This window comes from Sapajus apella, unplaced genomic scaffold, assembly GCF_009761245.1.
Source record: "Sapajus apella isolate SASKATOON/1434 unplaced genomic scaffold, GSC_monkey_1.0 scaffold15, whole genome shotgun sequence".
NCBI lineage: Eukaryota > Metazoa > Chordata > Mammalia > Primates > Cebidae > Sapajus > Sapajus apella.
In genome coordinates, this window is record NW_022436955.1 from 11,369,159 (window position 1) to 11,379,961 (window position 10,803).

The window sequence follows — 10,803 nt, forward strand, 5'->3', positions numbered from 1 at the left end:
TCTACTAAAACTATAAAAAATTAGCTGGGCATGGTGGCACGTGCCTGTAATCCCAGCTACTCAGGAGGCTGAGGCAGGAGAATTGCCTGAACCCAGGAGGCGGAGGTTGCGGTGAGCCGAGATCGCGCCATTGCACTCCAGCCTGGGTAACAAGAGCGAAACTCTGTCTCAAAAAAAAAAAAAAAAAAGAAATCACTTTGGCCGATTCTGGCTCATGAGAGGGAGATGCTTGGGTATAAAACATGGGACATTACTGCCTTTCAGATGGGAGCTGGCAAAACCAAAATACCAGAACTCCAGCATAGAGTCTTCTCACCTCCGACAAGCCTCGTGGCTACCAGTCTTTCACAGCCCACCCCTGCATCTCTCCATACAGAGGGGCCAGCCAAGAGAGAAAAGACAACCACTGTGAGAAAACCATCCTACAGCCAAGGACCTAAAGTCACTGGCCCTCCCTGGACAGGGCTCTTGGCCAGAGGAGCCTGGCTGAACCAGACTGGCAGAGTCTCTTCACTCTCAAAAGCATGGGTAGATCCAGAGCCCCCCATACTGCTACTGCCCTCAGGATAAAGCCCACACTCCCTGGCCACAGCACACGAAGTATTTTCTTTTTTTATTTTTCTGAGACGGAGTTTCGCTCTTGTTGCCCAGGCTGGGGTGCAATGGCATGATCCTGGCTCACCACAACCCCCACTTCCCAGGTTCAAGAGATTCTCCTGCCTCAGCCTCCCAGGTAGCTGGAATCACAGGCACATACCACCACTATTATTAGCGCCTGGCTAATTTTTGTATTTTTAGTAGGGATGGGGTTTTGCCATGTTGGTCAGGCTGGTCTTGAACTCCTGAACTCAAGTGATCCACCCGCCTCAGCCACCCAGTGCTGGGATTACAGGTGTGAGCCACCACGCCTGGCCACACACAGTTATTTTCAGTCTGGCCCTGTTGACCTCATGCTCTGCATTCCACATCTTTTTATGCACTCTTTCTTCTGCCTGAAGTATCTGCTTCTCACTTTGTTCACCTGGAACACTCTAACTCATCTTTCCAGAGCGCACATCATCACCTCTTCTATGATTCTATGAAGTTTTCCTCCAGCTCTGAGGAACAGAAGGAAGCCCATCCTCCAGGCCACCCTTAGATATGGCACATTCTGTGGACTGACCCTTTGACACCACCTGTGGGGCCTCATGCCTGTGCTCCTAGGGCCCAGGCTGGGGCTGGGACAAAACAATGGGTACCACGCCCTGGTGTCTGAATGAATGGATGAGTGCACTGCTGCCTGGTCAAAGGAAGTCAGTCAGCAAGGGAAGGCTGGCTGGCTGTGGTCAGAGACCCCTCCTCTGGGCCTGGACCGAGGCATTGGCTACAGAGGAGAATGCCTCCACCCCTCCCCATGCTATCCAGTGCTCTAGCCCAGGCCTACTGCTCTTGGGTAAAGCAACCATCACATGTCAGGAGGCCTCTGCTGCTGGGATGATGTTACAGTCTATTTTGAGGGTCACGCTGGAGCATCTGTCAGCCTAGCCAGCCACACCCTCCATGTGTCATCACTAAGAGCCAGGGACACGCACAGGTCCATGAACTCTGCCTGAGGACGTTGCTCCTCCCCAGGGACCCTCAGCTTCAGGCCCTCCTTTGCTTCCTAGAAAGGCAGACCTAGATGCCCCTTATCTCCTGGCACCACTGGCAGTACTCTGATGTCTCCTCGCCCCACCAGATCTGCTCCCCGAGTTCACAGCTCTGGTGACTTGGCAAAATGCAGCTGAAACCCATCAGTCTGTGCCAACCTCTTAGCTCAAACACAGCCCCTCCTTCTCCACAGTGCTCACTTATACTTGAGTGCCCAGAAAGCCTAGTACCCAGATGTCAAGCTAGTTACCCATCAGACTCATAGGTCTAACAGGTCTCACCTGCTGGGGAACTCCTACTCATCCCTCACAACTGTTCCCAGGCTCTGTCTCCTCTTGCAGAAAGATTTTCAGTCCACTCTCTACTGAATGGGCCACAGGCTCCCTGTGGACAAAGGTGATCTGTGCTGGCTTTACCTCTGTTCTCCCTATATCTAATGTAGGGCCTGGCACATAGTTGGTATACATAAATATTCTGTGAAACCTTGACATGAAACCTTCCTTATTAAGACTAGCTTAGGCCGGGCATAGTGGCTCACACCTATAATCCAAGCACTTTGGAGGCCATGGCGGGCAGATCACCTGAGGTCGGGAGTTCAAGACCAGCCTGACCAACATGGTGAAACCCCCTTCTTTATTAATAAAAAAATCAAAAAAAAAAAAAAAAAAAAAAAGGACTAGCTTAGTGTGTTCTTCTACAGAAGATATTGTCAGAACAAAGGACACGACACTCTAGAGAACAATGACACTAACTGGGTTTATAAATACCTTTTACAAAGGAGGTGTACTCAAATCTACAGAAAAGCAAGTTTACAGATTAAATGGAACAGTAAGTTGATCGAGCCCGGTACAGAGCATGCTATAATTCTCCAGCCCCTCACAGCACCATGCACTTTTCAGCTCTGTCCCCTAACACTGCAATCCAGTAGGAATCCAACAGAACATTCCTTCATCTACCCAGGGAAGGAATGCAATAGCTACAATGGGGAAAGGCAGCAGCATGGACATGTGTGTCTAGGATCAGGCAAGGACATCTGATAAGTCAGGCTACTCCACTGCACACCCTAAGCCCTGCAGCCAGGGTAGGCTGCCAAACATCCTAGGGACCCAGGGATCACTCACAAAATGGGTAGATACATTATTATCTGCTCTAGCCATTTGCCAGAGATGCTGTGGGCATCAAACTAGATAAGAAAGGAAAGCTAAACAACCAGTTAATGGTTGGGTCATGGAGTAAACCAGGATCAAAAACACACCTCCAAAATCCATGGGAGGCTGGCCATGGTGGCTTATGCCTGTGATCCCAGCACTTTGGATCATCTGAGGCAACAGGATCACCTGAGGCCAGGAGTTGGAGATCAGCCTGGGCAACACAGCAAGATCCCATCTCTACAAAATAGTTTATTTTTTTTTTGTTTTTTGTTTTTTTTTTTGTTTTTTTTTTTTTTAAATCAGCCGGGCATGGTGGCTCATGCCTATAATCCCAGAACTTTGGGAAGCTGAGGGGGAAGACACACTTGAGCCCAGGAATTCAAGACCAGCCTGGGAAACATTGTGAGACCCCATCTCTACAAACAATAAGCAAATGGGCCAAGCATGATGGCACATGCCTATGATCCCAGCTACTCAGGAAGCTGAGGCGGGAGGACTAACTGAGCCCAAGAAGTTGAGGCAGCGGTGATCTGTGATCATGCCACTGCACTCCAGTCTGAGCAACAGAGCAAGACCTTGTCTCAAAAAAAAAAAAAAATTAGAAACCACTACAAGAAAAGGGAAATAAGCCAGTTGACGTCTGCCTGCCCTGTGTAACTGCCTTTGGCCTCTTCAAAACCACACCTGGCCCATACTAACATCTGGCTACATCCCAGCCACGAGAAGGCTTTCAGGGATTCTGTAAAGAGACCATGAGGGGCTATTCATACTCTTGCCATCTAACAGTGGTCAACTGATGCAGGCTACCACAGGCATACATGACCTGAGACCTTTCTAAAACTTACGTTTCCTTGCCGGGCACCGTGGCTCATGCCTGTAATCCTAGCGCTTTGGGAAACTGAGGCAGGCAAATCACCTGAGGTCAGGAGTTCAAGACCAGCCTGGCCAACATGGTGAAACACCATCTCTACTAAAAATACAAAAATTAGCCAGGCGTGGTGGCATATGCCTGTAATCCCAGCTACTTGGGAGGCTGAGGCAAGAGAATCTCTTGTACCCAGAAAGCTGAGGTTGCAGTGAGCTGAGAGTGCACCACTGCTCTCCAGCCTGGGTAATATGGGAGACTCCATCTCAGATAAATAAATAAAATAAAATAAAACTGATGTTTCCAGGTCAGCTCAATGGCTATGTTTACCACATGTAAAATGCTGGGAATAGATGCCCACCTTTTTTTTTTTTTAAGAGAGGGGGTCTCACTATGTTGCCCAGGCTGGAGTGCAGTGGCTATTGACAGGGGTGATCCCACTACTGATCAGCACGGGAGTTTTGACCTGCTCCGTTTCCGACCTGGGCCAGTTCACCCCTCCTTAGGCAACCTGGTGGTCCCCCGCTCCCGGGAGGTTACCATATTGATGCCGAACTTAGTGCAGACACCCGATCGGTATAGTGCACTACAGCCCAGAACTCCTGGGCTCAATCGATCCTCCCCCCTCAGCCTCCTGAGTAGCTGGGACTACAAGCACACACCACCGCGCCCGGCGATGCCCACCTTTCTTTAGAATTTCAGTCAACACCTACAGTTCACCAATCTAACGTGACACAGGACCTTTTCCAGCAAGATCCACTAAAACTGAAATGTTAAAAGCCAGTTGAAAGAATTCAGATCTCCAACATAACCAGACTTCATCTCTCAAAAAATACAAAAAGAAAAAAAGAATCCAGGTCTCTAAGTGTAAACACTTCCCTTCTGAAGTTGGTCTCTGCGCTCTAACTAGGTAACTAGCTCAGCTGTTATCTATGATAAAGACTAGGAGAAAAACATTTTCCTCCCTACAAGTTTAAGAAGTGAACCTCAGTTTCTCTGGCAATATGAGACTCCAGCACTACCATTTTAGTCAACATTATTTTTGAGGTGCTTGTTTTAAGAGGTCATTCTCATTCACACTAGTTCATACGCTAAATATACATGTGCTTCTATCAGATGGTGGAAGGAAAAAATAGGAGCTTCGAAGCCCTCCCATAAATTTAACTTTCCTATCTGTAAATGCGCTAGATGGGGATAAAAATGTAAGACAGCAGGTGTAGTGGCTCATGCCTTTAGTCCCAGCAGTTTGAGAGGCCAAGGTGGGAGGATCACTTGAGCCCAGGAGTTTGAAACCAGCCTGGGCAACATGGCAAGACCTCATCTCTCCAAATAATAAAAAAAAATATTAGGCCAGGCATCGTGGCTCACACCTGTGATCCCAGCACAATGGAAGGCCAAGGCAGGCAGATCACCTGAGGTCAGGAGTTCGAGACCAGCCTGACCACCATGGAGAAACCCCATCTCTACTAAAAATACAGAATTAGCCAGGCATGGTGGCACATGCCTGTAATCCCAGCTATTTGGGAGGCTGAGATAGGAGAATCACTTAAACCCGGGAGGCAGAGGTTCCCGTGAGCTGAGATCATACCACTGCACTCCAGCCTGGGCCAAAAGAGCAAAACTTCATCTCAAAAAAAAAAAAACTTAGCCATGTGTAGTAGCAGGCACCTGTATCTCAGCTACTCAGGAGCCTGAGGTGGGAGGATAACTTGAGCCCAGAAGGTTGAGGCTACGGTGAGCTGTGATCTTGCCACTGCACTCAAGCCTAGAAGACAGAGGAAAACCCCATCTCATTAAAAAAGAGAGAGATGCAGTAGCTTCCCATGATGAGAATTTCAGAGGCATAGAATTCTGGAGTTCAGGCAGCTTAGATGCTGGCCTGGCTCCCAACAGTGCAGATCAGGGGGCCATTATTTCATAACTTAAACACCTGCTTTGTCACAATCACTGGAAAACAAAAGGGAGACTGGGAGAAGAAAGAAAAAGAAAAATTAAATATCTCCCCTATGATTTTCTGTGTCTGCTTGGATCACCCTAAAATAGGAAATCTCCCTAACGCTCTTTTTTTTTTTTTTTTGAGACGGAGTTTCGCTCTTGTTACCCAGGCTGGAGTGCAATGGCGCGATCTCGGCTCACCGCAACCTCCACCTCCTGGGTTCAAGCAATTCTCCTGCCTTAGCCTCCCGAGTAGCTGGGACTACAGGCATGCGCCACCATGCCCAGCTAATTTTTGTATTTTTAGTAGAGACGGGGTTTCACCATGTTGACCAGATGGTCTCGATCTCTTCACCTCGCGATCCACCCGCCTCAGCCTCCCAAAGTGCTGGGATTATAGGCGTGAGCCACCGCGCCCGGCCCCTAATGCTCTTTTTTTGAGGGGGGACAGAGTCGTACTCTGTTGCCCAGGCTGGAGTGCAGTGGTGTGATCTTAGCTCACTGCAACCTCTGCCACCCAGGTTCAAGCGATCCTCCTGCCTCAGCCACCTGAGTAGCTGGGATTACAGGCACCTGCCACCACAACCAGCTAATTTTTGTATTTTAAGTAGAGACAGGGTTTCACTATGTTGGCCAGGCTGATCTCAAACTCCTGACCTCGTGATCCGCCCGCCTAGGCCTCCCAAAGTGCTGGGATTACAGGCGCCAGCTTATTTTTTTTTTTTTTTTGTATTTTTAGGAGAGACAAGGTTTCACCATGTTTGCCAGGCTGGTCTTGAATTGACCTCAGATGATCTGCCCGTCTTAGCTTCCCAAAGTGCTGGGATTAAAGGCGTGAGCCACCGCACCTGGCTCCTAATGCTGACTTTAATGAGGACCTTCCTAAAGCTGGTCCAACTAGTAGTGTTCAAGTCCTTGGACTGAAAAACAAGTTTATGAGCAGCAAGGTCACCTGATTCTGACCATGTGTATGCTGCTTACCCTGAGATGACAGGCCAGTGGCCACAACAGCTTTCATGAATGCTGCAAAAACTCTACTATCCCTTTGAAGGCTACTAGGGCCTCTACATGACTCAATGCCATAAAAAAGAACCTCATAAGTACAGCAAGAATGTGAAAGGAAGGAAGTCACAAAAACACCACATGCTCATGAGGGAAACTCCATTCTGGACACAGAATTTTTAAAGTAAACTTATTACTTGTTTGCCTAATCTTCTAGGATCAAATTATATCACCACTAAAAAGAATCCCCTGCTTTACCCGCAACACACCCACTTTCCATCAAGATCTGCTGCTTAGACTAGACCATGCCCACAGTCAGGAAACAGAGGCAGCCCAGACCCATGCAGCTCAGCAGCTCATATCAGCAACAAGTACCAGCCAAGGGACCTGAACTCTGAGCACAGGGATCAGTTCCATGTAAGGGGAAAGAGGGTGGTCATGAAGGGCTTACCCATCTCTTCCTTTGCTGACAATCTTCACTTCAAAGTAATAAATGCCACAAGCAGCAGGTATGGGGTGGGTGGCACGCACTGAGGCTGCATCTTTGTGATTTTTGCCATGACCTAACAGGAGAGGGCAAGGAAGAAATTTCAGCAGAAGGAAATGCAAATGGAAGCCTCATTGTTCTGCAGCTCCTCCATGGCAACTCCACTCCTCTGTGGCCAGAGGAAGCACTTACACAGTCCAAGGAATCATTAGACAACTGAGTAAACACATAAACCTTCCACCTTTGCCTCATCTCCTGAGAATAGCAGTCCTGCCTAAGGCACTGTCCATACAAACAAAACAAGGGTATAGGCAATGTGAGAGATAACCAAGTGCTGCTGACTGCCTCTCTAGAATCCAGGAAGCCCACCTGCAAGACCAGGGGAGGGAGGAGGCCGACCTGGAAGACACCTCTCAAACTCTAGCACGGAACCCCAGACCCAGTCAGGGATGCCTGGCAGGTGGGCAAGCCCATAAGCCTCAGCCTAATGGTAGGGATGTGACCACCCCTTCTAAGCAGTGGCGAAGGGTCCTGTTGGAGTTGGAGACAGCCTAGGACAAGCAACGAGGCCCTGGAGTGGAAGGTCTGGCCCAGCACTGGGTTTGGACACCGGTTGCGGTTCTCTTGACAGCTGGTGTCTCAGGACAGAAAACAAGCAGTTAACCCTCGGCCTGGTCAGCCTCATCACCCTGGACATTCTGAAAGGGCCAAGGCCTAACTTGGAGCACCTAGGCAGGGAAAGGGAGGTAATGGGAAAGGGGCCTGGCAGCACAGTCACCCCACGGACGCTCTCCAGCCTTGCTCCCCCGCAGCCTGACGGGCCGATACCTTTGTAGTGGACGCGGAGGTTGCCCTGGGAGAGACCAATGTAGTTGTATTTGTCCTTGGGGCTCCAGGAGCGCGGCAGCGGCGTCTCTTGCTGGTTGACCGCGGGGTACAGGCACTGCAAGCGCCGGCTCAGCTCCTGCTCCCCGGGGGACGGCAGCCCGCACCCAGCGCCCCCGCCGGAGGAGTCCCCAGCCTGTGGATTCCCAGCTCCCGGGTCTGCCGTCGCCGCCGCCATCTTGGAGGGAGCTGCTATTGTGTCATGGGGGCGGGGAGGAGCGTAACCAAATCCGCCCCGCTCAGCCAATGGCCCGTGAGCCTCCCGAGGCCGCAGGGAAACCGAGTCAGAATCCAGCACCCCTCTTTGAACACTGCCATGCCTTGCCACATTCCGAACTCCATATCCCACAATCCAGAGCTCTTGAAAGGAGGAGCAACTCGGGCTGGTAGAGAGTTCTGGGAGATGTAGTACAACCCTCCTAGCCATATAAGCCTGTCCCATTGAGACGTCGAGACACCGAAAACTACAATTCCCGACGGCAAAACGTCTCCGGCATCAAGGCACACTTCCCTCCCCCATGGACTCTGTTCATCCCCCGGCCTCATCGGGTACCTGGGGTCAAATCGGTTGAGTTATTGACTCTCAGGGCACCCGCTGCCGGGTCCCAGTCCACCTTCGCTACTTTATTCTCCTCCCAGCCAGCGAACGCTGGGCTTGGGGGAGTGGCGCATCCCTGACTCCGCCCTCGCTGAAGGGCCGCTGGGGCCTGGTCGCCATGGCGACGGGCTGTACACTACCACAGCTTCCCAGGCCGCAAGTGCTGGTTGCCCGCCTGCGCGTGGTCATGGCCTCCCAGCAGTCGCGGTGCCACAGCTTCTCGTCCGCGTCGAGGTAGGCGGTGGCGGGGATGAGGGCAGAGAAGAGGGCTTGAGTACTTCTAGAGAGGGAAATGGCACTTGATCCGGACCTCTGCACCTCCTGCTGGCCTCTGACCATCGATCTAGGTCTCCAGCCCCACAGAGTCAATGACTGCAGGAGCAGTTAGAATCCGGGCTGATTTAGCCCAATGAAGACGTTACATACTAGCAAAAGGGCAGGCGCACTTTATCATTACCAGTAACAAACAGCTCGTATTGAATGTACTATATGACAAATGCTTTATATATAACATTTTTAAATATTTTATTTTATTTTTGAGACAAGAACTCGCTCTGTCACCCAGGCTAGAGTGCAGTGGCACAACTCACTGGAGCCTCGACCTCCCGGGTTCAAGCGATCCTCCTACTTAAGCCTCCCGAGTAGCTGGGACTACAGGCATGCGCCACCACGCTTGGCTAATTTTGAGGTGTTTCTTTGTTCGTTTGTTTTTTGTAGAGATGGGATTTCACCATATTGCCTAGGCTGGTTTCGAACTCCTAGACTCAAGAGACCCTCCCACTTCGACCTCTCAAACTGGTATTACAAGAGTGAGCCACCGCACCCGGCCTATGTACCATATTTAAACCTCACAATAACTGTATAAAGTAGTAATATTACCATTGTAAAAGTGAAGAAATACTTCGGAAGCCCTGAGAGATCATCCTCCGGGTAGCTCCTGCCTGTACTCAGGTGTATAGCCTCTGGGTACTGCAAAACACAACCAGCTCCATCAGCCTGGAAAGCTATATATATGCATTAACACAAAAATTTTGGCTAAATACTTTTCGGCTGGGCACGGTGGCTCATGCCTATAATCCCAGCACTTTGAGAGGCCCAGGTGGGCAGATCATGAGGTCAACAGTTTGAGACAAGCCTGGCCAACACAGTGAAACCCCGTCACTACTAAAAATACAAAAAAAAAAGTCAGGTGTGGTGGCAGGCGCCTGTAGTCCCAGCTACTAGGGAAACTGAGGCAGGAAAATTGCTTGAACCCGGGAGGCAGAGGTTGCAGTGAGTTGAGATCCCACCATTGCACTCCAGCCTGAGTGACAGAGTGAGATTTCATCTCTCTCTCTCTTTTTTTTTTTTTTTTGTAATTCAGTCCCTGTAGAGATTGCCAAAAATTGCCAATGCCGACTGTATTTCAAGTTGTCATGGTGGGGTATTGGGAAAAGTTTTCAATTAGCAGTACGCGCCTCGAATAAACCTCATTTGCTATGATACTGCCACTGCACAAAGCTAAAACTCTGTCTCAAAAAAAAAAAATTTGGCTAAATACTTTTCTAGTTTTGGGACCTCAGAGAAGGCCCTTCAAGTTCCAGGCCTCAGCGTCTATATCTCCAACATGGGAATGATACAGTCCACCCCACAAACATTGTTGAGAATATTTAGGCAGAATATGTGAAGCTCTTACCACAGCTCTTGTATATAATAGACACCCAGTAAGTGTTGAATGAATGTGGTGTCCCCACTTCTACCCAGTGCAAAAAAAAAAAAAACACCCAAATCCCACCTAAACTCTCATCCTTCAGAGTCTGCTGCCTTGACAAGGAAAAGCCTACAAAAGTCCCTAAGAACAGGAAATACCAATTTGATTATTTTTTCCAGAGTTAAAATGAGTCTACGAGAACCAAGCACCAGGCTTGAGAAAGAGAATTGTGCCGGGCGCGGTGGCTCAAGCCTGTAATCCCAGCACTTTGGGAGACCGAGGCGGGTGGATCACGAGGTCAAGAGATCGAGACCATCCTGGTCAACATGGTGAAACCCCATCTCTACTAAAAATAGAAAACATTAGCTGGGCATGGTGGTGCATGCCTGTAATCCCAGCTACTCAGGAGGCTGAGGCAGGAGAATTGCCTGAACCCAGGAGGCGGAGGTTGCGGTGAGCCGAGATCGCGCCATTGCACTCCAGCCTGGGTAACAAGAGCGAAACTCCGTCTCCCAAAAAAAAAAAAAAAAACTTTTAATGTAGTAAACAGATCCACATCAG

At 49.7% G+C, this 10,803-nt stretch overlaps 1 protein-coding gene and 1 non-coding gene across 3 annotated transcripts in view; both read right to left on the reverse strand.

Annotated features, from left to right (window-relative positions):
• RANBP10 (RAN binding protein 10) overlaps nucleotides 1-9,040 on the reverse strand; it is an 80,190-nt gene extending 71,150 nt beyond the window's left edge. The window contains exons 1-2 of one of the 2 annotated variants that reach the window (XM_032283762.1): nucleotides 7,898-8,163; nucleotides 7,034-7,145 (exon numbers count right to left, since the gene is read on the reverse strand). In XM_032283762.1, the coding sequence (XP_032139653.1) occupies nucleotides 7,034-7,145; nucleotides 7,898-8,132 (347 nt within the window). In that variant the 5' untranslated portion in view covers nucleotides 8,133-8,163. Of the gene's footprint in view, nucleotides 1-7,033; nucleotides 7,146-7,897 lie in introns of both variants that reach the window. The other variant, XM_032283763.1, reaches the window with a different exon arrangement.
• An 875-nt stretch (nucleotides 9,041-9,915) lies between these two features.
• On the reverse strand, nucleotides 9,916-10,054 carry LOC116555871. Its single transcript, XR_004270714.1, has one exon. It is a non-coding gene; the product is annotated as a U4 spliceosomal RNA (small nuclear RNA).
• Nucleotides 10,055-10,803: the final 749 nt, after the last annotated feature.